At 40.0% G+C, this 26940-nt stretch overlaps 1 protein-coding gene across 1 annotated transcript; it reads right to left on the minus strand.

Moving 5' to 3' along the window:
* Positions 1-756: 756 nt before the first annotated feature.
* slc16a10 (solute carrier family 16 member 10) lies at positions 757-26682 on the minus strand. The gene is made up of 6 exons (XM_057352298.1): positions 26261-26682; positions 11121-11265; positions 9588-10017; positions 4157-4300; positions 3716-3944; positions 757-3560 (listed from the first exon to the last, which is right to left on the minus strand). Exons 1-6 carry the CDS (start codon positions 26547-26549, stop codon positions 3325-3327), a joined length of 1473 nt encoding a protein of 490 aa, XP_057208281.1. The 5' UTR covers positions 26550-26682; the 3' UTR covers positions 757-3324.
* Positions 26683-26940: the final 258 nt, after the last annotated feature.

A 26940-nucleotide genomic window follows, 5' to 3' on the forward strand; every position in this document is an offset into this window, starting at 1 on the left:
ACCCATACCAAAATCATGGATCTTTCGTATCTTTTTACAAATGCTTAAACCGCACACTCATTTATAAAATGCTACATAGAAACCATCCTAAAATTGATTTTACGGCAATTTCTCAAAATGTGTATGTGTGATTCATAAAACGAACATTCGCACAGAAAACGTGTGTACGGCTCTTATTCAGATGTGAAATCTATAAATCTCAAATTAAAATGTTAAACATGTTAGCCAAACAGGTTCAGATCTCCGCCTTGTAAACAATGTCTAATCAACGTCATTAACATAGAAAGAGCACCTGTCAACATCCAAATCCTTGCATTTAGAAAAACCTGAGACACTTGGACAAGCAAAAGTGCATATGTCTGCTCAGACCCTGACGTACTGCTAAGCACTTTTCATGTCAAAGACCGTTTTTAATCATATGAACGTTGCTGTAGATTTTTGCATGTTTTATAAATGAGAGTCCACAGCCTCCTTGATCTTCTGAAGGTCTTTCTCTCTCTTCTGGGTCTGCTGCTGAACTTTCTTCTGTGTTTCTCCAAACTGATTCAGAAAAATTGAACACAATGACATTTGCCTGATCTATTAATATCTGTAGAACTCTCCTCGCTTTAACAGTAATGAATGAAGATTGAAGAATTCATTTATAAATCAAATAAAAACCTGTTTCTCTGTACCAGTTGATACAATGTTGTGACCACCAATCATCACACATCATTCCAAGCTTCATGAGAATCCACAAACACAGCTCTACCCCACGAGGATTACTATGTTCTTTATTGTGGTTTCAAATATAGCAGTTGTGTGATACATACGTACACAAAAATAACACAATGAAATCGTGAAGAATGAAAAAACCGAACTGCAGCGATAAACAGATCATCTGCATTATGGTTTACACACAAGAAGAGTGAAACACAAAACCTTCTCACTGTTAAGTGCAATATGAAGGATAACTCATCCACTGATGAAGAACCAGTTGCTTTACACGGTTCGTTTTGATTTACTTGCTTATTTGGTCAATGTCATTTCAGAACATTACAACAACACAGAATAAAACAGACAAAACCTTCTCAATTCTTCAAGAGTTTACGGTTTAATTTAGGTGTTTAGCTGAAGACACTTTACAATCCAGTTCATGTCTTATGACCCCGAGTAAATCACTTATGATTGTCATCAGTCCACAAAATATGTTTTCTTGGGCACACAGCAATGGCTTACATGAGCAATATGTTACATGATTAAAAAAGTAAAAAAATGATAATCTTCCCACAAACATGCTGGAAAACAATATTCATATAATATTCACATAAACTATTGAGTTTAAAGACAAAGCGATGGACGTCTACAATTAAAAGCGACGTGTAGCGGCATGTTTTAATAAAATAACAACACACACACACGTGTCAGAAAGAATCTTTTCCTGTGAAATGTTCTGAGCGTTTGTCTCCGTTTGCAGCATCTGAAATCGAGTCAAAGCTTTCAGATGTCAAAATCAATCCAACAATCATCTTGTCAAGGCACTCTGAACAGAATAAAGCACACGGACGAAACACACGTGACACGGGCATCTGTGATCGGTGTTTCTGTAGAGAAACATTCAAACAATCGTGTCAATCTGAGGTAGATTACAGCACTAATACTCAAACACCACAGGATTGTCAATATGATGATGCACGTACACTGTAGATTTAAGAATATTGTCACCATATTCCCTTCAGTCCTGTAGCAAAGCACCTGCTTCCATTATTACAGGAATATGAATAATACCTGATGACTGTTCACGAGAAATGATATGAAACCACAGCGAACAGCACTGAGATTAAACTGACAATTCGCCCAAAAATGAAAATTCTGTCATCATTTACTCGCCCTCAGGTTGTTCCAAACCTGGATTCATGTCTTTGTTCTGCTGAATGCAAAGGAAGATATTTGGATGAATGTCAGTAAGCAAACAGCTCTCATCTCCCATTTACTGCCATAGTAGGGAAAATAAATATTATGGGAGTCGTTGGGGGATGAGATCTGATTGGTCACTGGCATTCTTACAAAATGATAAGAGCATAAGTAAATGATGACAGAATTTTATATCACTTTAAAATAAATGTGACTGACACACAGTCTGATGATGAAAACATGCCGGTCAAGCTTCGTCCTGAACCTTACCCATTTAAAACAACTCATTGCATAGAAAACATCCTCACAATTCATTTCCAATACTAAAATCTGTCCTGCCTGGAGCACAACACATGTAAACCCTCGACGAACACCCAGAGCTCAAACACAAACCCTTTACCTGTGTCATGAACCATGCACACATCTACACGTGTGACACACAAAACTATTTTAAACCTTTACATTGAATAATACACTGAATTTGGCTTTTAGTTTATAAAGCAGCACTAACGTTTCCTCATGAAAGTGCATCACAGATAATGTCATACAAATAGGGATGTAACGATTCACTCAGCTCACGATACGATTTATTTTCACAAAATGTTTTGAGACAAATTAGAAATGAACAACTGCCCTTTTATGCACATTTCTTTGTAAAATAAAAATATATTTTATGTCAAATAACAAAACTAAACTCTAATTTTAAAACAAACAAAAAATGAATTATACAAAAGTCTCTTTAATATAAACAAACTAAGACTTTGTGCTGTTCTTGGAATTTTTTACATTTATGAAATATCAGCATATCCACGTTTTCCAAGTTTGAAGGGTAAACACAGCGGCCCCTGCTGTTCAAAACATGCACTGCGATTCAAATAACACCTCAACCGGCTTGAATCCTCACATACTGTATTATAATCGATTTTTAACCGGCTCACGGTGAATCGTTACATCCCTACATCACGTAGTCATCACTTTCACTTTATAAACACAACTGAAGTGCTTAAGTCATGTGATGAACACACAAAAGAGAAAAATAACACAATGAGAAAAGATACACACACGGTCATTTCTTATTTCTACAACAACTTTCACTATTCATAAAACGTAAGAATTCTGACTCACTGGAATCAAAAATAAAACCATTTCAAAAAGATGAATTGGAGGGAATCCCTTTAAAATCCTATTTGGTTATTACAAATATATATATTTTTTTTACAGAAAAACGTCCAGATGTTCACCTGTCGATGCAGACATGCGAGCATTTTCCCTTTTTCACTTTCAAGTTTGCGCATTCAAAACTCTTAAAAGTTCAACGCAACTACTGAAGGACACTTTCTGAATGATGCATAGCTTTAAAAAATCACATTTGTGCAGTTCACCGATGAACGGCCAGAGAAGCGTTTCACGACGCTTCATCATACAGTAAACTCAGACGATGGATTCAGGGTCGTCCGTCTTCTCTCGAGCGCCTGCGTCGTCCTGCGCGTCTGCGCTCTTCTGCTCCAGCATCTTCTCTGCTGCGTCTGTAGCGGCTTCTTCGCCTTTCCTCCTCCTCCTCGTCTCCACCCACGGGATGAGACACAGCACGGCTCCGCCGATGATGGGAGGAATCCCCGCCAGGTAAAAAGCCACGTCGTAGCTGCCCAAACGGTCCCTTAAGAATCCTGCAGACATGAAAAAAGAGATTGAGCAGCTACTGTGGCGGGTCATTAAACGGTGCAGTACACCGTTCAGCCAGCAGGTGGCAGACGTCTGCGATAACGAAATCACACAAGCTCTTCAGACGTCAGGAGGACGGAGAGGTGCACATGTGCCGTACCTGCGATGGGAGGACCGACGGTCATGGGGACGGACATCATGCCCAGGAGGAACCCGATGGCCTGCGACACGTTCTGAGAGCCCACCAGCTCGAAGGCGATGGGAGCCATGATGCAGATGAAACAGCCGTCGAACAGACCCATGAGCAGACACACGGCGATCAACCCGCCGAAAATATTACACAGAGGAATCATCATAGACATCACGCCGATGACCAGGAATGAAGACACCTGCACAGAAGAGAGAGAGAGACGTTTGTTTTGACATGTTTTGTGGTCGACAGGTTTATAGACAAGAAAATCAAGTAGATGAAGCGCTAGCGTTATTGATATGACATGATGCTTATGAAAACATGTCAAATGAAATGGTGTCGTGTATAAAATGTCTGATCATCGGAGCTCTTTAAAGTGTTTGTATGAGGTGAACACAAGCAGCATCTCACCTGCAGGAAGACTTTGTTGACTCCGGGTACATAATCAGCCAACTGGCCGAAGATCAGACGACCAACTCCAGACGTGATGCCGATACACATGAGCAGGAGCTCTTTATTAGTGCCCTCTCCAAAACGCTCTTCCACATGCTTCATCTGATAACACACACATGATGTACAGTATATCAACAAACATACAGTATACAAAGAATTCAACACATGAACACCTGTGTGTGTGTGTGTGTGTGTGTGTGTGTGTGTGTGTGTGTGTGTGTGTGTGTGTGTGTGTACACCTGTGAGAGTTATTTTTGTGTTATCTGTGTGCGTGTAATCCTTTGTGTTTGTGTACATAAGTACACATATTTACAAAATACAACAGTAGGCAACGATCTGTAGCCGTATAAGATAGGTAGGTATAAATGCAAGGTAGGTACGGACAGTCATGAGTATACCTTCACAGATATACATTATGAGTAACAACCAGCAATGAAGGTGTTGTGGAATGGATAAATAAGTAAGTAAGTACCAGTAAGGCATAGAACTATGAGCAGTGCGCAGCAGTGTTGGTGCAGTAAAGCCTCAGTGTTGTAGGACTGCTATATAAGCCCAATGGGCTGGTAGCACAAGATGGCGCCGGTGAGCTTTTGCGACGCGGACTAATTTCCGGTCGTGTAACACTATCAGAGTTGTTTTGGCTTAACAAAGTGCTCAGCCGTGTAAAGAGGATCTGTCATATCGCTTATATATTACTTTCTTCTTTTTTATCTAAAAAACACCCATATTTGCCAGCCAAAAATCCTCCTTTTCCCATACAGTGTTATATCGTAAATGACTCACCGGCATCATCTTGTGCAACTAGCGAATAGCTTAAGATAAGAATAGAGTAATGTTGTCCTTCATCAAATGGAGTTCAGTTTGATGATTGAGCGTGGGTAGAAACTGTTCAGGAGTCTGGAGGTCTGTGTCGTGACAGGCTGATAGCGCTCACCCGAGGGCAGCAGGGTAAAACGGTTGTGGCTAGGGCGAGTGCAGTCCGTCATAATGTTTCTGGCCCGTCGAACACATCTGGTCCTGTAAATGTCCTCAAGTGAGGTCAGTTGTGTACCTATGATCTTTTGTGCCGAGCAGATGACTCTCTGCAGAGCTTTCTTCTCATCTGCAGTGCATCTGTATGCTGTCAACTGAGCAAAACAAGCAGCTGCTGGGACAGGTTGGTTTCTCTCAGTGGTCTTAGAAAGTACAGCCGCTGCTGGGCCTTCTTTATGAGAGATATAGTGTTGACAGGCACTGTAGAGTCATGAGAGATGTAAAGGTGGTCACCCTCTCCACCATGTCTCCACTAATCTTCTGTTTCCTGAAATGAATGATCAACTCCTTTGTCTTGGAGGTGTTGAGTGCCAGGTTGTTACTGATGTGTTTGTTTGTGTATATGTGTGTTTGTGCATGCCACTGTGTGTGTTTGTCTATCTGTATACGTGTGTTTGTGCATGCCACTGTGTGTGTTTGTGCATCTCTGTAAGGGTGTGCCTTTTTGTGTGTGCGTGTGTTTGTGCATGCCAGTGTGTGTGTTTGTGTATCTCTGTAAGGACACAGATTTTATTAAAGAATTTGGTGGGTTCTTATCAGAACTAGTACTGGCCGCAGATAGACTCCTTGTCGTTGGTGACTTTAACATCCACGTAGATAACGTTACAGATGCCTTAGGACTGGCTTTCAAAGACACTCTTAACTCCATGGGCATTAGTCAACATGTGTCAGGACCCACTCACCTTCGTAATCATACTTTAGATTTAATACTGTCTTACGGTATAAATGTGGACGACGTTAAAATCCTTCAGCAGAGTGAAGACATTTCGGATCATTATCTGGTATTATGTTTGCTTCACTGGCCTACGGCTGCAAATAAAACTCATTGTTACAAATATGGTAGAACAATAACTTCAACTACCAAAGATGCGTTTCTCGATAATCTGCCCGAATTGTCNGTTCATGGCCTGACCTGATGGTAGAGCGGAGACCTGACAAGAGCTGAGATGATAGAGGTTGACATCTTTGTGTTATGTTTGTGTATCTGTTTATGTGTGTGTGCATGCCACTGTGTGTGTTTGAGTATCTCTTTGTGTGTGCATGTTTTTATGTGTGCATGCCTCGGTTTGTGTTTGTGTATCTATGTGCGTTTGCATTTCTTTGCTTGTGTTATGTTTGTGTATATGCGTATGTGTGTGTGCACGCCTCTGTGTGCATGTTTTATGTGTGCATGCCTTGGGGTGTGTTTGTGTATCTATGCGTGTTATATTTTTGCATGTGTATGTGAGTGTGTTTTTGCCTGTGTGTATACACGACTGTGTGTGTATTTGTGTGCGTTGAAGGATGGCTTTGTCAGTAACTGCAGCATTAAATATGAACGGGTGGGTTGTGCCCCCCACCCCACACACGTACACAAGAACAAACACACATAGTTATATCTTGAGCTGTGCAGGAAACAGGATCAGGTGTCTGTTTGGAATTTTCTTTTCCTGCCTAAATTCCTGTATGTAAAACTATTTCCACATCCTAACACATTCATCACACGCACACGCACACGCACGCACACACACACACACACACACACACACACACACACACACACACACAGGCACGCACACACCACCTCTTCCTCCATTGAGACACTTTCACATGCACATAGAAGAGATGGAGAAGCGAGTTGAGGGGTAATGGGAGGAGTGGGGGGGATAAGCAGGGGGTAAGTGAGGGCACATGATATGATGTGAACCAGATGTGTTTGGTGGTTTGTGGGCGTTCGGTTCCTCCTCCCAAAATACACCAATCTGAGAGCTGAGAGACGGGAGCGGCCCACCCGCCGTCACAATCAATACATCACACACACATAAAACATCACATAACACAACGGTCCAGACGCAGCGGGGTTGTATCCTTACAAAAATATTACGAAATGAGCTGAATAAATACAACACAATAAACAGCCTGCAGTTAATGAACTGTATGACATGTGTGTATTACTAACATGAACTCTTCATTATCAGGGTTTTTCCTGGCTCAAAATGAGGCAGAGATGGTGCAATGCGCGTGTAGGCCTACCGTCCGTCCGTCCCTTTAAGTGACTTAACAAAACACTTATATTAAAGTTCTAAAAATTTGATGAAAATGACAACTAATAAGTTATATAAAACATTCAATTTATTCACCTGAACAGAAAAGTTGAAAATTTGAATACAAGCTTAACTAACTTTTCAGGCGATAATTAACCAGTCTTACTAAATGAGCAAAGTTCATTCACATCCTACGTTCTCTTGTGGTTCACTGAGCTTTGAATGAATCGCTGATCTCTTACATTCTGTTTAAATGAATCGGATCAAAGGAGTCATTTGTGTGCGAGTCGGTCTGATCGCAATGTGCGTTCATACTGGCAAACTCGCTGTGTACAGAATAAAGCTGATTCAACAAGTCAACTTCACAGCTAAAAACATTCCAATGATGTACAGCACGTTAATTTGGGAAACCTTTTAAAAAAATTGAACGTAAAACACATGAACAGCCGCTCTTCTACTGAACTCTTCGGCGCCTCACTGTGCTGATAACGAAACAGCGCCTCCATTGTGTGGCATAATGCCGCAACTGCAGTTACAAATGACAGTCTGTTTAATGCCCACGGTGTTTTTTGTGAAGACACCCGACATAATTTTGCAGAGAGTCGGAGGCGGCACGAAATTTGGCTGAGGCGGCCGCCTCCAAATTCTCTATGCAGGAAAAACCCTGATTATGAGCATGAAACACACATTCTCATATGATGCATAATATGAAAACTGATGCAGATTGGGAGTCTTCCTGCGCTGGTATCTTTTTTATATTGTAAAAGTTCTTTAAACAGATAAAAACAACAGAACCGCCGTAGATCTTTCTGAGGTCATGTTATGAGAGAAAGCACATCTGAGGAACATCACACGGAAGCTCTGAACACGACTTTATCTTCTGGATAATAAACATCATAATAATAAAGGACCTTGGACTTTGACTTCTAGAAGTCTGGTGACTGCTGACTTCAGCAGAGTAAAAATGCGACATCATGACACTGTCAGCATCTGCTGCAGACGCCTCTCTGCGTGAAACGGGTCACAAGACAACAGATTTCCTTCAGCGGCTTTCAATGAACACACGACTCAGCATAAACGTCATTACTCTATACACATCTCCTTATATTTCTATTTATACTGTACATAATGTAAACTATATTTGAATACAAGTAAATAAATATTTGATCTTTTTTGTCCTTAATTTATATTAATGCACACACATATTTCTTGCTCAAATCTATCAATTACAAATATTTATACATTTATATTCAAATATAATTTACATTACGTATAAATATATATTATTCATATTTCAGTCTAAATATATACGCATTATATAAACACAAACATTTATTTTGGAATTATCTGACAGCACAAATTTTAATACTTAAAAAATACTTTAATACTTTGTTACTATTGTTAATTTTGTCAAATAAAACTAAGTACTGTTTTACACTGTCTATATTATTCAGTTTTATATGATATTTGTACGTGACTAGAATAACTGTTTTATGAAATTACATGAGTACTGAAACACTGTACAAAACCAACCAAAATGTCCTTAAACATAATATATCGTCGCTCTCCTTCCGAAACCTCGTATCTCCATATTTTGATTTAGATTTTTTGTAGTAAATCACTATTATTAGTCACTCGTTATGTTTTTCACTGTGTTTTGCAAAAATCTTACCATTAAAATGATTTCAAAAATGCTTGTCAACTTGGACAACTCGATATTGAAGCATTTCAAAAGTACTATGTTTTTCCATTTCCTGAAAAACTGCAAATTTGGACATATGAGGTTTCGTAAGGACAGCGAAAATATTATTTATTATTTCAAATTCTTGGAATTTAGCAGGTTTTTGTTGTTGTTATGAATGACCCCATCGGTACGGATCTGAACTGACGGTCAATATTATTCCTCCGGTTTGGAGTCAAACTGAGACACAGCGAGATCCGGATTACTGAGGAGCTTTAAAAACATCTCCATCTGACCCCGAACCCTGAGGAAGTTGTTTTTGTTTTGACTTGAGCGGGTCAAGAGTGCCGTTCAACCCCGTCAGATGACAATGACACGCTGAGATGAGTGTTTATCCACCTCGCCTCACACCCAGCGGTTCCTCGAGCCAGAAACACTCCCGAGCCGACCGTCTGCACGTAAACAAGCCATTCCTCTACCAGCACCACCCATGAGCCGTCATCTCTCCACAGATCAGTTTTGGATGCTTATTTGTCTGAACCTCGCAGGACAAACATCATCGAACGCATCGAGCTTCAGGTTGGCATCATCGTGCCTCACTTCTGTCACGTCCACACGGTCAAGAGACACACAACAAAAAACACACACTTACCAGATGAACGTAAGGCACAAAGTATCCGTACAGCGCGGCGGGGATCCCAAAGGCCCAGATTCGATATCCCAGAGACTTCCAGATCTTCAGGTTAAAGACCCTGTTGAGTGCGGGACAGCGACCGCCCGTCTTCCCGCTGCTCTCGGGTTTGGGCAGGATGGGTTTGTAAGTAAAGCCGGCCAGCACCAGGATGAACATGAAGATGGAAAGAACTCGCAGGGTGTTGTAGAGACCCACACGCTCCAGCAGACCGGTCAGAACGTATGGGAGGGTGATGGTGAACACGCTGCTGCCCGCCGTCACAATGCCGTTTACCAGACCCAGCCTGCGCTTGAAGTAATGACCCAGAATCACCAGACTGGGCTGATACGCAAAACTGCAGCCGCACGCGAACACTATACCATAAGTGAAGTACAGCGCCCCGAGAGACCTGCCGAGAAAAACATTTCAAAATGATTTCTCTTAGACATCAATGAGATTCAATTGAGAGCAAATGGAATCTTAAGTCTCATCTACGTCTCAGATATTTCTCCTGAAATAAAGAGTCACAAATCTGACAAATGTCTCTATTAAAGTTTGAGAAGAGATGTCAACAATGTGTCAAACTGAGCTCAGATTTGTCATGTCTGCAATCAAGAGTCAATATTATTGAAGATCTCAATATGAACGCTCATCACATTTACTCAAATCCAGATGATTTCACCTCTACAGTCAACATTCGTTTACACCTCCAAACTCTTCATGTGTTTACACAATTACACTCTCATTTCATTCTCTTTTTATTTCTCCTAAACATTTTAGGAGAAACATCTGAGACTAAAGGCTAACATACACTACAAGACTTTTGCCAAGATTTTCAGTCTGGACTTGTTGCAGAAAGTCTGTGCCAGTCTGCAGATTTCATCACTTAGCGTGTTTCTATCTGAAACTTTCAAAAAGTCTGCAAGTGTGTGATGTCTAGTTTAAAAAAGTCTGTTCAGATTTTAAAAGTCTCGTAGTGTATTCCAGCCATAAATTGAAACTTAAATGAAACACTACCGAGAACTCCATCAAATCTCCTGAACTATAAAACTTTCGACTGTGACGCAGTTTGTTGGCAGGACTTGTTTGTCTATATAATGGAAGACGGGGGGCGGTTTCATAACAGGCTGTTACACGAGCACTCACATTAATCTCACGGTGTATCTATGAAAGATCTTCTGTCATGTCAAACTGAACTTTAGCCAACAGGTAAACAACAGGCACCGACGTGCTTCAAACACAATGTTCATGGCTGCTGAAACAGTGATTTATGCTCTGATGTTTCTTGGAAACAATACATTTCGTTTTGATCAGTATGAGAACATCATGACAAAGTTTACGAGAATTAAGCACACTTATTTTTTGCAGTGATACGCCATGTTGTTTTCTATATTCTCTCTATGTATTCTATACATTTAATACTTTTTAGTGATTTTTTACATAAAGTAAAGCTGCTGAAACAATGCAACTTTTAAAAAGTGCTATATGAAAAACATGAATTGAGTTACTCACCTGACCACTGAACTGGCCACAAGTCCCACAAACCCCACCGCAGCTCCACCCACAGCCGTTATCCGACAACCGAAGAGATCGGTGAACACGCTGACGATCGGTGAACAGAAGAAGATCATTCCCATTGAGAGAGAACCAACCCATGCTGGAAACACAAACACAATTCATTTACACACAACACAACAGTCACATTCATCACAGAGAAGAACAAAGAAGCCTCTAGCACATCTCTACAGGTGGCGCTGGGGAGGAGGAGGGATAGCATAAGCTTCATAATCGCGCAATCTGACAGGTTAGAATACAATATTTAAGGTTACGTGGATAAGGAAGCACTTCTTCTCTGATATTATAATGGTGCGTTCCCACCAGACGCGAATGAGTGATTTACATGTTAAGTCAATGCAAAGACGCGAGAGGACATCCTGCGGCGCGATTCACGCGAATGACGTGATTCGTGCGAATTGAAAAATCTGAACTTTGGCAAATATTCGCGGCGCGTTAACCAATCAGGAGCTTGCTCTGATAGTGACGTGATTACGACATAGCGAGCGGAGGCAGAAATCCGAAACAACAATGGAGGACAAAATCATTGTCGCTGAATGTGGATACCCGGAGCTGTACGATACTACGAAGTCTACGCCATTTTTTAGCCTTCCATAGCACATAAAGCGCAGCTACCCTCTCAACAAAAGCCACGTCAGCCTTTTCGCAACGAGACTGGAGCCGCCTGGCAGAAGCCCCTCCCATGACGCGAATTCACATCTGTTGCGAAGCGAATGGAGCGCGTAAACTCAAAATGTTCAAGCGTCCAACTACGCGTGAATTGCACGATTTATTCGCGCAAGACGCGTCTGGTGTGTGAACGCTCAGTAAGTGTTACACACAAAGCTGGTTTTGCACGTTTGTATTTACATATGGCGTTATCTTTTCGTTTGGATCAGTCAAATTCCAAATAAAAGCAGAATTATCCAACAAAAGCCGTTATTGGATGGTTTTAATATTTTATATTCCTACTGTATATGTTTTTTTGAGTTGTGATGTTATATTCGCAGACACCCACAAAACACGCGGATACAAAACTACAGGACAGATATCTTGCAAATAACACAACCTGTCATTCATTCTTAACAGACGAATGCAAAGAGAAATCAAGATAGAGGGTGCAAGGGTCAATGATCAGCATAAGACATAAATGACACAGACAGATGTTTTATATCTCTAGTCTCCAACACAAACATGTCTTTTTCTCTGCCGTACATTCGCGTCCTTGATGTTGCACGGCAGTCTTTCACAGTTTCAGACGGGACGTCACATAAATCACATGATGGAGATGAACAGCACATTCATGAATGTACCAAAATAATATTTCGCTTCAAATTCAGAAACATACGACAGAATCTGCAGTCTGTGCATGAACTAAAGCTAATAAAAGAATATAATGACATTTCAGTGTCTGGCATCGCTGACGTCAAACTCAATGCAACTCAAATGGATCTCAGAGGTTTTATCTCGACTTCTGTGACAATCCCAGTGACCTTCTCCTCCCACCCTTACTATAGCAAAAGTATTGCGGGTTGATTACAATTTGTAACAAATAAAGTAATCCTGGTTTTCGTTTCATTTGTAGTAAAACCATGCTAAATCTTATGGACAGCCTAAGAAACCAGAAGAGAGACGTTTTTTTAATGATTAATCTCATATTTTGTGCACCGGCGATCACGCCGTCCTTTCGCTGCGATGAGCGATGCTTCCACAGAGAAGATGAACAATGTTAGCAAAGCTCTATAAGAGCTCCAAGTGCTCACATCCCCAAACCCCAACAGATTCCACCCGAACTATAAACAACACAAATCCCATTTCCTCAACAAACACCTGAACCTTCAACAGATATCCAGTTGTGTTCATACAGTCAAAATCAAATAAAGTCTTTCTAAAAATTCAGTTTCTTAGACTCGTGGAGGTCAATCTGTATCATAAGTGAAGTGTGTATAAACAGACCCTCAACAGAGCTGACAACCACATGCTGTGCCAACCTGAAACAATGAGTTTAGGTAAATACTTCAGAGATGGAGGAGTTATGCTCTCTCTTTCCTGAACGCCACAAATAACCACCAATGAATGACCGCTCCAAACACACTTCCATTTCCCCTTTCTGGGTTTTTCAGTTGATTTATCAGCTTGACTTCAACAACAACTAAATATATCACCAATAGGCCAAGACACACCAAGAGACTAGAAAACTCAGATGTTTCTCTTTCATAGCTCGGAAGATTTGATGGTGTTCTCCAATGTATCCGCTTAGTCTCACATGATTTCTCCTCAAATGTTTAGAAGAAATAAAAAGCAGAAAACAAACGAGTGTAATTGTTAAAGGGATAGTTCATCCAAAAATCAACTTTGTGTGATTTTTTACTCACCCACATGACGTTAAACATGTTTAGAGAACTTCTGGAGTCTTCGAAAAACAAAGCAAAATACCGACTTTAATGGATATATTCTATAACGCGCGCCATACACTGACAAGACAGCGGAGAATATATCCATTAAAGTCGGTATTTTGCTTTGTTTTTCGCACTCGCGTCGCTTCAAAAAACTTCAACTGAGCCACTATGTGCGGATGGACCAATTTAAGCATGTCTTTAGTACTTTTCTGGACCTTGACAACAACTGACACCATGATGTCTATGAGGAGGCCTGGAAAGCTCTCGGATGTCACCTAAATATCTCTATTTGTGCTCGGAAGACGCCGGAAGTTCTCTAAACATGATTAACGTCATGTGGGCGAGTAAAAAAATCACACAACGTTGATTTTTGGGTGAACTTCCACTTTAATACACATGAAGAGTCTGGAGGTGTAAATGAATGTAGATTGTAGAGGTGACATCATCTGGATTTGAGTGGCGGGATGCGTGCCTCAGGAAAAACACCTGAGAAACAAATGACACTTGAGCAAAAGTTTCCATTCGCTCTCCATTTAATCTCATTCAAGATCTGATTTTACACCAATATGTATATCTGAAGCTGACCGCTCTCGGAACAGTCTTGCGTGTTTTTTCTATGTCAAGTACATCATGTCAGATCTAACGATGATGATTTGAACATTAAGTAAAGAAATTCTCTGATAAGATTATGAACACAGGGTTCATGTATTTCTCTCAAGTGTACTTGAGGTTAACAGTACAAGGTTCAGTAAATGTGAGCACCACACCCATCCGTGATCGTCAACGTTCATCTCCAAACACTGGACATTTATGTGAGCTGATCCAGACAGAGATGTGCTAAATAACTTGGATTCCTCCCGAAAGATTTTCTTCTCAATGTTAGAGGACCGCTGCTATCACAACAGTCGAGATCTTCCACAACAGACTGTAAATCATTTCTTCATTGACCTTGTATGCACTCGATAAAATGCTGGCTTTATTCAACGCATGGTTGTGTAAAATATGCACAAACCCAACACCAAGTCTTTTTTAGTGTAGATACTTGGTGTCATGCACATGCTAGTATTTGATGTTAAACAGAAGAGTCGTCGTATTGGTGGTGAAGTATACTTGTATTGAGAAAGAGGCAGACAGGCCCAAATATCCATCTGTTACTCAAGAGCAGTGGATCTGAAGAGTCCCAGCGGTCAGAGATACTGTCTCCCACAGAGTTCATCTGAGCAACACCCTGACAACTATACAGATCAACCTGGCAACAACAATAAAACACACAGCAGCGATGTCTCGTGACATCTGCACAAAAAAATGTTTCCCGTTTTTCAGCCACTGCGTGTGAGGTTTACTGTTTCATCATCATACAACTGCAGATAAATCAGTGGACTCATTAAAGTGTTTGCCATGCCAAACTGATTGACAGCTTCCAACAACGCCTGCTGTGCAAACACTGAAAGAAGAAGAATCGCCAAACGCTTACCAACGCTTGTCCAACTCAGCCACAGCTGACCAACACCACACAAGTCCAGAGAGAAAATACACTCTTAAAAAAAAGGTGCTTCAAAAGGTTCTTCGATGTCATAGAAGAACCTTTTGGTTCCATAAAGAACCTTTAACATATGAAAAACCTTTTCAGAAAAGGTTCTTCAGATTATAAACAAAGTAAGAAAGAGACAGTTCTTCAAAGAACCTTTGGCTGAATGGTTGGAACCACAAACGGTTCTTCTATGGCATCGCTGTGAAGAACCTTTTAAGCACCTTTATGTTTAAGAGTGTACTGCAGTATACAACAGTATTTACTACAATAAGTTTCAGTATGCTGTAGAATACTATAGTAATTGTAAATAGCACACTGTGGTATTCTGTACACTGTAATTTTACTGTTGTGTTTCTGACAAACGGTAAAAATGTTAAATTACAGTAATAGACTGCAAATTCGCAAGTTGGGTGAAAAACAACAACAAAAATGTTTTTTCGGGTGCCTCAGCTGCCAGAATCCTACCGTAGGGTTTCAGTGTAGTAAACTGATCAACTGTACGAAATAATGTAGTAGTACACTTTAAAATTGACTACAGTAAGGTTCAAAAACACTACAGTATCTAGAACGTTTACTACAAATACATTAGTATACTAGAGTGTTGTTATGAGGGAAAGCAGCAGGTTACTGTAAAACACCACACCACAACACATCTGACATCGCTTTTGTTAGTTCCCATTTCAAACATCTCACACCAGATAAGTTCAAACGTGTTGATTAAACTTCCTGTAACAACAGTGAAACAGTGATAAAAGAACCGCACAACGTGATTAAACTAAACACAAATCTTTACACTTACAACTCCACCAACAGTACAAGTGCAGTTCATAACCTTAAAGAGGCAAACATCTGTCAAGAATAAAACAGAATCCAGAGCCACCGGCGGGAAACACATTTATGAGCCGGATTCATCCCCCAGCATCACGCTGGCTCTTAATGTGCTGCTTGACATCTGAGAGACTGACATCAGACGTTCAGGCCCTCGGGTGTTTCTGAAGATCTGGAGATCAGAGCTAGACTCCAGAAAACACAAGGCTTCCTCCATAATTCAGCCCAGCTTTCCTCATGATGACTTTGCAGAATTTCCTGAAACATGTGTCGTCGGCCTGCGGGGATGATCTGGAGGAGCGGAGCGGCTCTGGAGGGTTTGCCATGGACTCCTTGTAAAGACACAAGCGATCCCGGAAATCCTCAAACAGCATTCAGACATCAACAGCTCGACTAGAAGAGCATCACTTGAGCCGTTATCCATGTGAGCACGCAATTAAATCTCTCCATGACTGTTTGATTCTTTCTCCACTGTCATATGCTACACTATGGAGGACCAGAAATGACTTAAGAATAATTGAAAAAAGAAATACAAAATACTTTACATAATTATTTATGCATTTATCTATGTGTTTATTTATTTCTATATAAGTCATTTCTCATCCTCCATACATAAACACCCAAGAGTCCTCATAGTGATAACACCCAATCTATCTGGTAAATATATTAAATATTATCAATAATTGTGTTGAAGATACACAGAATATTGTGAATATGGAATGTTATTGAATATTAGGATTTAATGTGTCAGCAATTTCACTCTCCATTTGGCAGCGCAAAACATAAATATGGGAAAGGTTTGTTTTTTTAGAAAACAGATATGAAAGACAAAATCCCATCATGTGCAAGAAAACAGTCATGACAAAGAGTGAAAGCACGATCTCGTTCATCACATCATGTGTTCATGTGTGCAAACTAGGTCTAAATTTTACTGTGTTTTTGCACTAAAAGTTTTAAGCATTTTTATTGGAGGCAAAAAAACCCAAATAACTTCAGAGCAAAAGCAAAAAAAGTGGTTTCAGCGTCAACAACATTAACAAATGTTATGTGGTCCAAACTTAACGTCCGGTGGACCTCTGCAAATAATCTATAACTGTTGAGCAGCTTAAATTTAATTTAATACAATAAAATATTAATACAAAGTAACATTAATGTAAACTACACATCAAATGAATTGTCCAAACACAAGAGCGGAAGTTTGAATGAAAGCATCTATATAGCATCATCAGTTTGGACCAGAGGTGGACGAAGTACACAACTTCCTTACTTGAGTGAAAGTACAGATACTACTGGTCAAATATTACTCCACTACAAGTAAAAGTTGTAAAGACAGATTCTTACTTGAGTAAAAGTACAGAAGTACGTGCTTTTAAAAGTACTCAAGTATTAAAAGTAAATTTCCTTTATGTCAGTTGTGCATTGTTTTATTGTCGTATACCTTATGCCTCTGAAGCAACCTACTGAATACAATGAGTAGCTCAGTATCAGTTGTATTAAAGGAGTAGTTCACTTCAAAATTTGCCCCCATTGACTTTCCATAGTAGTTTTTATTCCTACTATGGAAAGTCAATGGGGGCAAATTTTGCAGTGAGCAACTCCTTTAAGAGCTTTATATGTTTAGCACATATATGTTTAGTTTAGATATAATCCTGTATGATCATTTAGCCTAATTATCCTCATTAGCCCCCTAGGCCTATATGTATTTATGAGCAGTGTTCTTTTATTTTGTATATTCCCTTTACCAGTTTTAGCAGCAATTTACCAGTAAGTAGTAAGGTTCTTGTAAATAGTAAAGTGTAGAAGCCATGTGTTTGTTGGATTTATTACCATTTGTATTACCATAATTTAACTACAAACATAAACTATAGCTAGTATAATGATGAATATAATGAAACTATGGTATGTTTAGTTGCTGTGGTTTTACTAAAGATTATTAATTGGAGTATGGTTCCTATATATAGAAAATGGTAAATTTGTGGATACTGTGGTTTTACTGCAAATACCATCCCTGCTGAAAAAAACAATGAATTTTTTAATTAGAATGAGATTTTTAAATTAAATTCCTCTTTGTAGTGTGTTTTGGGTTTTATTCCAATAGGATTTACCATCCCAGCAATAGAATCCATCACATACAAGTAGACAACAAGTATCCATAGTACAATTCCCATTATAACCATTAAATCCATTACATTTTATGTTGTATTTTGGGCAGGGTTCTATTGTTTTTATTTCAACAGGAATACTTCAACTATAGTTACTTCAGTAAAAACATCATTCATTCTCCAAATCGCTTTAAATGATATAGCAGCAGATCAGAAGTTAACACGCACGTGTAGCTCAAGGTGTATGTGATGCTTATTTACCGTTTAGCCGTTATGCCGATCATTTTCATGACAATGTTTCTACGATCTTTGACTGATCGTAACCCACAGATGATTACACCACACTTTAACATGTGCCTTTTTCCTCTTTTATTGTTCTATTTGCCTTTTCAGAGCGCTATCAACGATGTAGCAGCGCCTACGTTTACATTAGTTTAGCGGGGAAGATCCCAGAGTTGCCAGATTTGCGTTAAAAAAATCTGCCAAATGGCCATTCAAAGCTTGCCGGAAAACCGCGAGCTTAGAAAAACTGAAATACTTGGCAACAGTAAAAGGTCCTGGCAGATCGCAAGCCAGATAAATTGCGCACACAGGAAACCCCGCTGCATAGAAACCATTTTCTACTTTTGGACCTTTTTATAAATGTAGTGGAGTAAAAAGTATGATATTTGTCTTTCAAATGTAGTCAAGTTAAAGTACAAGTACTCAGAAAAAATAATACTCAAGTAAAGTACAGATACTCAAAAAGTGTACTTAAGTACAGTACTCAGGCAAATTTACTTCGTTACTGTCCACCTCTGGTTTGGACAGAAATTGAGTTTTAGGTAAATCACCCAGCAGCACTATAAGAAACACGAATAAAACATCAAAGTCATGTCTCAAAACACTGACTTCTGAACAACAAAAGCTGGAATTTGCAGTTTTCCATCTGTTGAAATACCGCCATGGATTCTCAGACAGAGACATACAGTAAAGTAGATGACTCCTGAATGTTTACAAAACATCTTAATCAAAACAGCAGACAGAAGACAACCATGTCACCAGATAATGCACCTGAATAATCAACCGTGCAGACGTAAAAACATCAAACCAATTTATGACGAAATTGCGAGAAACTCACAGAAACAAACTCAGTCCATAAATAATGTGATGAACGTTTTATTTTTCACAATTTACTGTGACAACAACAAATCCAAACACTTAGATTCAGAAGAATTCATCTGAATTCAGTCAACCCCGTGAGAGACCCATCCTGTTTTTCCCCGCCACCCGCTGCAGTTATAGGGTGATGATGCCATTTTGGATGCTGGAGCGATGTGATTGGTCCACGCTCCTCTGAGCTCATGGTTCCTGTGTTTATCTATTTAAATGCCAGCAACCTTCACCTAAACTTTGTGTCAACAGAGATCAAATGCTCTGTTGACTATTAACTAACCTGCGTGGGAGAGAGACACGTGTCTGCGTGTTAACTCAAACCCATAAGAACAAGGCCAGTGCCGTGCACGACTGCAGGCTGTTGATCAATATCAAAACTAAAAACAAAACATCACAGTTTGAAAAATAGACGAGTGAAAAGACAGAAGGGGTTGTGTACAGTGTCAAGCGACCATCATACGGATTTTTCAAACAGCTTTTTAACGTCTAATCTCACAGCTTCAATCAGACATTCTACAGTAATGACAATCGAATGCTGTGGCGTGGTCACACTAGACTTAGAAAGTGAGCCCTGCGCCTACGGGTACTAGCAACCAAAAAAAAACATTTCATCTATTAACTAATGTCAGCAAATACAACCTTTCTATAAAGTGTTACTGATAAACTAGACCAGCGGTTTGCACGCAGGGGTCCGGGGACCCACAGGGGCCTCCAGAAGGTAGAAGTCTACTGAACATGATCATTGTTTCATTTCAAGTGTTTATAGTTTGCAGAATTGTTTATATTTGTATCTTTCTAGTGAGTTTTTTCTCACTCTCGTTCCTTTTTTATATTTGTAATCTCATCTGGCTTTGTTGTTGTTAGAAAATTTATAAAAACGATATTGCAAAAACAAAAAGTAAAAGTTGCCACAGTACAAATACATTTGAATCGAAAATGTCTCTTCAGGGTTATATACTGTACATCCAACAGATGTTTAAGTTTTGAAACAGTGACCACGTTTACATGGACGTCAGTAATCAAATGATTTGCCTTATTCTGAGTAAGCTAATATTACGATTAAGGTGTTTACATGAGTTGCTTTAAGAATATACCCCTCATGTTCCCGTTTTACATGTTACACAACATAGTTGGATTAATGGCATACTCAACTTTATTTTTTATTTATATAGCGCTTTTACAATTTCATTGTTACAAAGCAGCTGCACATACATCATTACGTCCCTAAGCGACGCCGTTCGACGTTCCCTCCATCATTTCATGTATCAACAAACAGTTGGTCTTCGCCATGGTACCACATACAGTATTTGGTGTTTCATTTATTTTCTAGAATTGTTGGCATCTTTCTTGTTTCCAGTTCAGACCAAACGTGCTTTCTTAGCCATGTTGTTTGCCATAAAACGAAACGGCTGTCCACTGCCGTGCGTGTGTGTAACCTGTCGCAAAGTGCCGTGAAAGTTCCTACACGCCAGTAATAGTGCGATTAAGGTGTGTACACGTCTATACCGCACTTCCATAATGCCACTAAAATAGGAATACTCCACCCGTCTTAATTCCATTTGTGTTTACTACCATTATGAGTTGAGACGGATTGAGCGAATCAAAAAGCTCTGTTTACATGGCCCATTCTTAATCAGAGTATTGTCTTAATCCTGTTAATATCGGATTATTGCTGTCCATGTAAACGTGGTCAGGGAGTGCATTTACATGCACAGTCTTACTTCGATTACGCTTAATAAACTGATAACGTGTAAGTCATATGTAAACGTGTAAAACGGTTTTGTTTTATCGGAGAAAGCTCATAAACGGCGTAAGCAAAACCCGCTCGGCCGAGGTAGTTTTTTGCACATTACTCTGATTTCGCGTTGCATGTAAACGCCTTTACCGGTTTTCTCTCAGTTTTGTTTACGTGCGCATGTCTGACAGCGCAATAGTAAAAGTCCCAAATGGAAGTAACAGTAAAATAACGCATACATTTCGGCTCTGGAATCATGCAGTTGATGTAGAAACGTCAAAATGAAGAACTATTGTTGCATATGCAGGTACTGCGGACATGAGAAGAGATATAAAAATACAGCTTCTGACCGTTTTCCCACTGCATTTTTAATGACTATCGACGGTGACGTCACTGCACGCGAGAAACCCAGGACGTCTCAAACTTCCGTGTAAACGCGGTTTTATGAGTAGCCGGTTTATTACTATGCATGTAAACACGTGAAGACAGGTTTCTTTTTAAGCTGATTTTTGATAGATATCCGTTTATTGTGTGCATGTAAACTAACTCAATGTCTCAATATGTTGTCTTTATAATATCACATTTACTATTTATCTAACAAAGTTCCTCACACATAAAAAAATATAGATGTAAGGGGGTCCCTCACAAAAGGTTCATCTTATTTGGGGGTCCTTGACATCATAAAGTTTATAAACCCCTGAACTAGATAACATGCTAATGTACCTTCATAAAAGAGTTTAGAAATCATATTAATATTAATGTATAATGGTTCAAACTGAAAAAAGAATCATTCAGGATTGACATTCTTGCTGTGGCAGAGCGAGACGGCAGCAGGGCTGTATGTCTTATCTCATTTTAAAACAAGTTTATTGTGACCGTGTGGAAATACGACGGTTGGCCTCATGTCACTATCAAGAGATGTGTTCTGCTGCATCTCGCGCGGTGTGTGGGTGTGCGAGACGCAGATAAAAGCATACGAGAACATCTCCAAACAGTACAACACAACATCATCAGAAAAGAGCAACGGTAAAGTTTCACATCAATGTTAAAATGGAATATCAAAACGTTTCAAATGTCGCGGCAAACCTGTATGAGTATCTTTCATCTGCAGAACGCAAAAGAAGATATTTTGAAGTATGTTGATAATCAAACAACACTGAACCCCATTGACTTCCATTGTATGAACACATTTCTCAAAATATCTCCTTTTGTGTTCCACTAAACAAAGAGTCACAAACAGATTCACAAATTTTAGATGAACTGTCCCTTTAAAAATGCCTTCTTTTATGGTTCAGTGTGTCTTTCACAAATTTCCATTAAGCATGTTAACAGAACCTTGACGTTGTCCTGACCTTTGACCTCTGCTGGCATCAGGCGAGTTGTTTCGTGTGTGTGTGAGGGACGAGAGACAGCTGGACTGAACTGCTGCTGATGCTGAATCTGCCAAGTTGTAAATCCGAAGGTGAACGAATAACAAAGTTATTAGCTTATAAAAAAGGTAATCGACTCTGAATCACGCGAACAAGTCATCACCTGTCCGAATCTTTAACCACAATGTACCTACGTCACTAGAAAAATCCCCGCCTACTGACTGCGAAAACTTAACTCTCTCCTCCCCAAACACTGTACTAGCTCGTTCGTGACGTGTGCATCATGTCTAAGAGAAGCTGTGTTCTATGTAGTGAAACTAAGTCAGTCTTATTTTCACTACCAAAGGAAGAACTTCTGAGGAAAAAATGGTTACTATTTATTTTTCAAACGACACCAAAGGAGTATAAACCGAACGTTTTACTTTGCGCGCGTCATTTTACCGAAGATTGCTTCATCAATCTTGGCGCCTTTACTGCAGGATACATTAAACGTCTTTCCTTAAAAGATGTTGCAATACCAACTTTATTTGGACCTGTAAGCTCCACCGAATCACAACCTGTAAGTGTGACTCTTTATTTTTGACTTTACTTAAAATTAAATTTGTGTGACGTTATCTCATGTCTGTGTTTAGCTAACGTTACCGTTATTTTTGGGGTTGTTACTGTTTGTTTACCTAACGTTAGCTATAAACTCGTTGCGCTAATGTAAGTGTTCAACCATATTAACTCACAAAGTCTTTAATTCAAGAACTGCGTGGTGTACTATAGTTATAATAACATCTGAAGATACGAACACCGTACACTGTATGCCGTGATAACTAACTGTTACAAGAGAAGTGTCTAAAACAGTCCTTTTTCTTACTGGCATCTGTATAAGGATTAAAGAATGATTCGTTAGACTCGGGCTCGAACTGGTAAGGTAAAATCGACGCCATCTCTCTCTATACACTGTTAATATCCAACCACCTGCAAACCGTAATACAGCAGTAATGATAGGCGGTCCATTTGCGACACATGCTGAACGCGTTTGACCAATCACAGCAGACTAGACCATTTGACCAATCACAGCAGACTAGACCATTTGACCAATCACGGCAGACTAGACCATTTGACCAATCACAGCAGACTAGACCATTTGACCAATCACAGCAGACTACACCATCTGACCAATCAGATCAGACTACGCTGGCGGAAAGGCGGAGATTACACAGATGAATCGCGGAACGAATCATTTGAGAGTCAGTCAAGAAGTAAGGTAATAAAAACTGCTTATTATTACGAAATAATAGTATTTTTACATCATGTATGTACATAAACTTGTTGTCGGACACTCCATAAACCAAAATAAGCCCTTAAAAATATTGAGGAATGTACTCTTTAAAAAACCTAAAAGTAATACTCGTTTTAACCTAAGGAGGCCGCCATGTTCTTTTTCGATGACGTAAAATGGTTGCACGCACAGGCAGCCAAACTGAACACAGACACACTAATCTGTTCTTCAGTAAATATAAGGAGCTGTATGATAAAAATATATATATATAAATAATGCTAAAATAATAAAGTAAGACAATAAAGACGCTACTTGGTGTATTTTCATACATTTTAATATTGTTGGTCTGAAACAATACAAACATTTTTGACGTTTCAGAGTAAAAATGTTTCCAAAGTTTATGAATACTGTGACAATTACGCAGTTATTTTTTGTTTCACATTTATAAAGTCAATGCCATTGTTCATATATTAAGCCATACATCTCTCTACACCCAAGGTTCCTTTTAAGAATTATGAATAGTGAATCTTGAAGCCAAGTACACGGTAATAAATGTTGAGATGTTTTGCTCAACAGGTCTGATTTGATCTGGACACTATTACGACACTCCTGCGTCTACTACGAGTGTGTTGCAATAGCTTTAAAGTGATAGTTCACCCCAAAATTAAAATTCTGTCATATGGATTTACAAGGTGCCATTTGAGAGGAACTCTGACAGAGTCAAGAATCTGCGACATCACTTTGTAGAGATATGTATGCAACACTACTTCCAGTACTTCAGACATACCATATTTACTCATCTGTACAGACAGTATTGGAGATGGATGCCCATGTAATTCGCCATGCATTTATTTACGTGGATGAGGTTGGCTTCAACCTCACCAAAACCAGGCGCCGCGGAAGAAATGTAATAGGACAGAGGGCAATTACCAATGTCCCTGGACAGCGTGGGGGTAATATAACTATGTGCGCTGCCATCACTCAAAACGGGGTCCTCCATCACAATGCCACACTGGGTCCGTACAACACCAGCCAGATCCAGATCAGGAGCCTGCTAGATTTGTGGTTACATGGGACAATGTTAGTTTTCACTGGGCTGTTCTGGTCCAAACCTGGTTTGCCACCCATCCACAATTTGTAGTTTTGTACCTACCCCCATATTCACCTTTTCTAAATCCCATAGAGGAGGCGCAGGAAAGTGTACGATCGCCAACCCTATGCCCGCATGGCGCTTCTCCGGGCAATGGCGGACGCATGTGGGGACATAGAGGTTGCCTCTGTGCAAGGTTGGATACGCCATGCTAGGAGATACTTCCCTCGATGTTTGGCAAGAGAAACGAATCTTGTGATGTGGACGAAGTATTGTGGCCAGACCCAGCCCAGAGAAGAGATGAAGCGTAGCTTAGCACTGGTGACTGCCCCCCCGGGACCCCCCACACACAATTGTGTTCTTTACTGTATTCTGAAGAATATACTTTTGGTTTACATACGTTTATGGTTTACTGTAAACAACAGTAATGTTTGGCCTAATAAATATTTTCTGTTTCTACATTGCATTGGTGTTTACAGTGTACTTGTTACCCCTCTCAGCAGATTACTTTCACTATAGAACATTGTATTGAAATGTAGATATAAGCCTATGAAAGACCAAAGAGCTTTAGATTTAGAGCAACAGTGTTTACATGGTATATCCAAACATTTACTATTAGGAAAGAAGTGTTTGCCATTTGATGCAAATGCTTCAATCTGCCATGTGTTTATAGCGTTTTGAATGCAGCGTTACATTTCGAAGGAGATGTGAGGCATTTTGTGTGTTCAGTTTTGGGTGCAGTTTTAAAAACGTGTGTAAGCGGTTGGAAAAAACTGTAATACGCAATCTTTGATAAGACACAAGAGTATTTGAATGTGTGTAACTGACAGAAACACTTCAGAAAATATCTTTTCCAAGCATTATAAAGCAGCGAACGCATGCATACGTGTCTTCAGACAGTGTGTATAATCTTTATCACAAAGGCCCGTTGTGACTTGTGTTGAGAAGTGAAACCTCAGAGACTTCTGTTTCTGTGTCATTATACATGCAACGGCTTTTCCATCAAAGCAAACCACATCATTCTTGGGTATTTGGGCAAGTTTCATTGTATTGCTAGTGTTTTGTTTCTAACGGTACCTTAGCAACAATGCTTTATGGACAGTACAAGCATGATCGACGTTTAAGTGTCTATACAGTTCCATTTAACTACTGAGGTACATGAACATGAGGCCGGGGCTAGTTGTCACGCTTCATCTCTAAAAAGTCCCAAATCTAATTTGGACAATGTTTTCTCCAAAGCTGTCATCGATTCTTAATGTTGTGAATTGCGTCTTCCAAACAAATATTCCATGCCCTCATCATAAGCTGTCACGTGTCTTATATTTTGAAATTTACACAATTGATAAATGACTACTTTTTGCGTGTTACCTGTTCACTGGCAATATTCCATTGTTCTCTGAACAATAACATGTCCAAATGTGCTTTTTGGCAGATGTGTATACTAGTGTATACAGAAAGTAAACGTTCCCATAAAAGTGTATCGAGCAGCCCCAGTCTGATTTTGCCACGTTTGATGATGATTACGGTTACACTGCAGCTCGTGTACAGTAAGCAGTACAGTAACTTTTTGCACGCGCGTGCACGTGTCTGTAAACGCGCCGCGTCGACGTAAGTTTACCTGTTCTGAATCGGAGGTCCTCGTCGTCCTCGGAGCCGAACTCCTTGAGCAGATACACGAACAAAATTCCGAACGCGTTCTGGATCCCGAACACCGAGCCGTTGCACCACATAGCGGCCAGCATCACCACCCACCCCCAGCCGCCCTCCGGGGGCTCGAACTCCGCCGGTGGGGCTTTCTCCTCGCGCAGGGCACTTTTACCGTCTCCGTTCTCGTTCTCGTTCTCCTGCTTCGCCGCCGGCTCGCCCGCGTTCACCGGCGCGGTCGCGTCTGATTCGCCCTTGCTCATGCTGCTGATGTCTGATCAGTCCTGACTCGATGCAGATGTATGAGTGTAAATGTTACTGTGGTAAATCTTTAGGCAAACATTCCCCGCAGTGTGAGGGCAGAACAGCGCGCACGAGGCTTGACTGCACTGCTGTTGCAATAACGTATAAATATAGGTCGAGCCGGAGGGGGCGGGGCTACGAGCCCATCACCCTCGAACCCCTCGAGGAAGTTGTGATCCACGTGTGAACTTTATCAGTATTATAACAACTGCAGATGAAAATTAACCACGGTTTTACTTCAGTAACCACAAATTTACTATGGTCTCACTGCAGTAGACGTATGAGATTTGTTGTAAAACTATGAAAAATAATAATAATCGATCTGCCAAAACACTAGGTAATACATTAACT

Source organism: Triplophysa rosa, linkage group LG15, assembly GCF_024868665.1.
Source record: "Triplophysa rosa linkage group LG15, Trosa_1v2, whole genome shotgun sequence".
NCBI lineage: Eukaryota > Metazoa > Chordata > Actinopteri > Cypriniformes > Nemacheilidae > Triplophysa > Triplophysa rosa.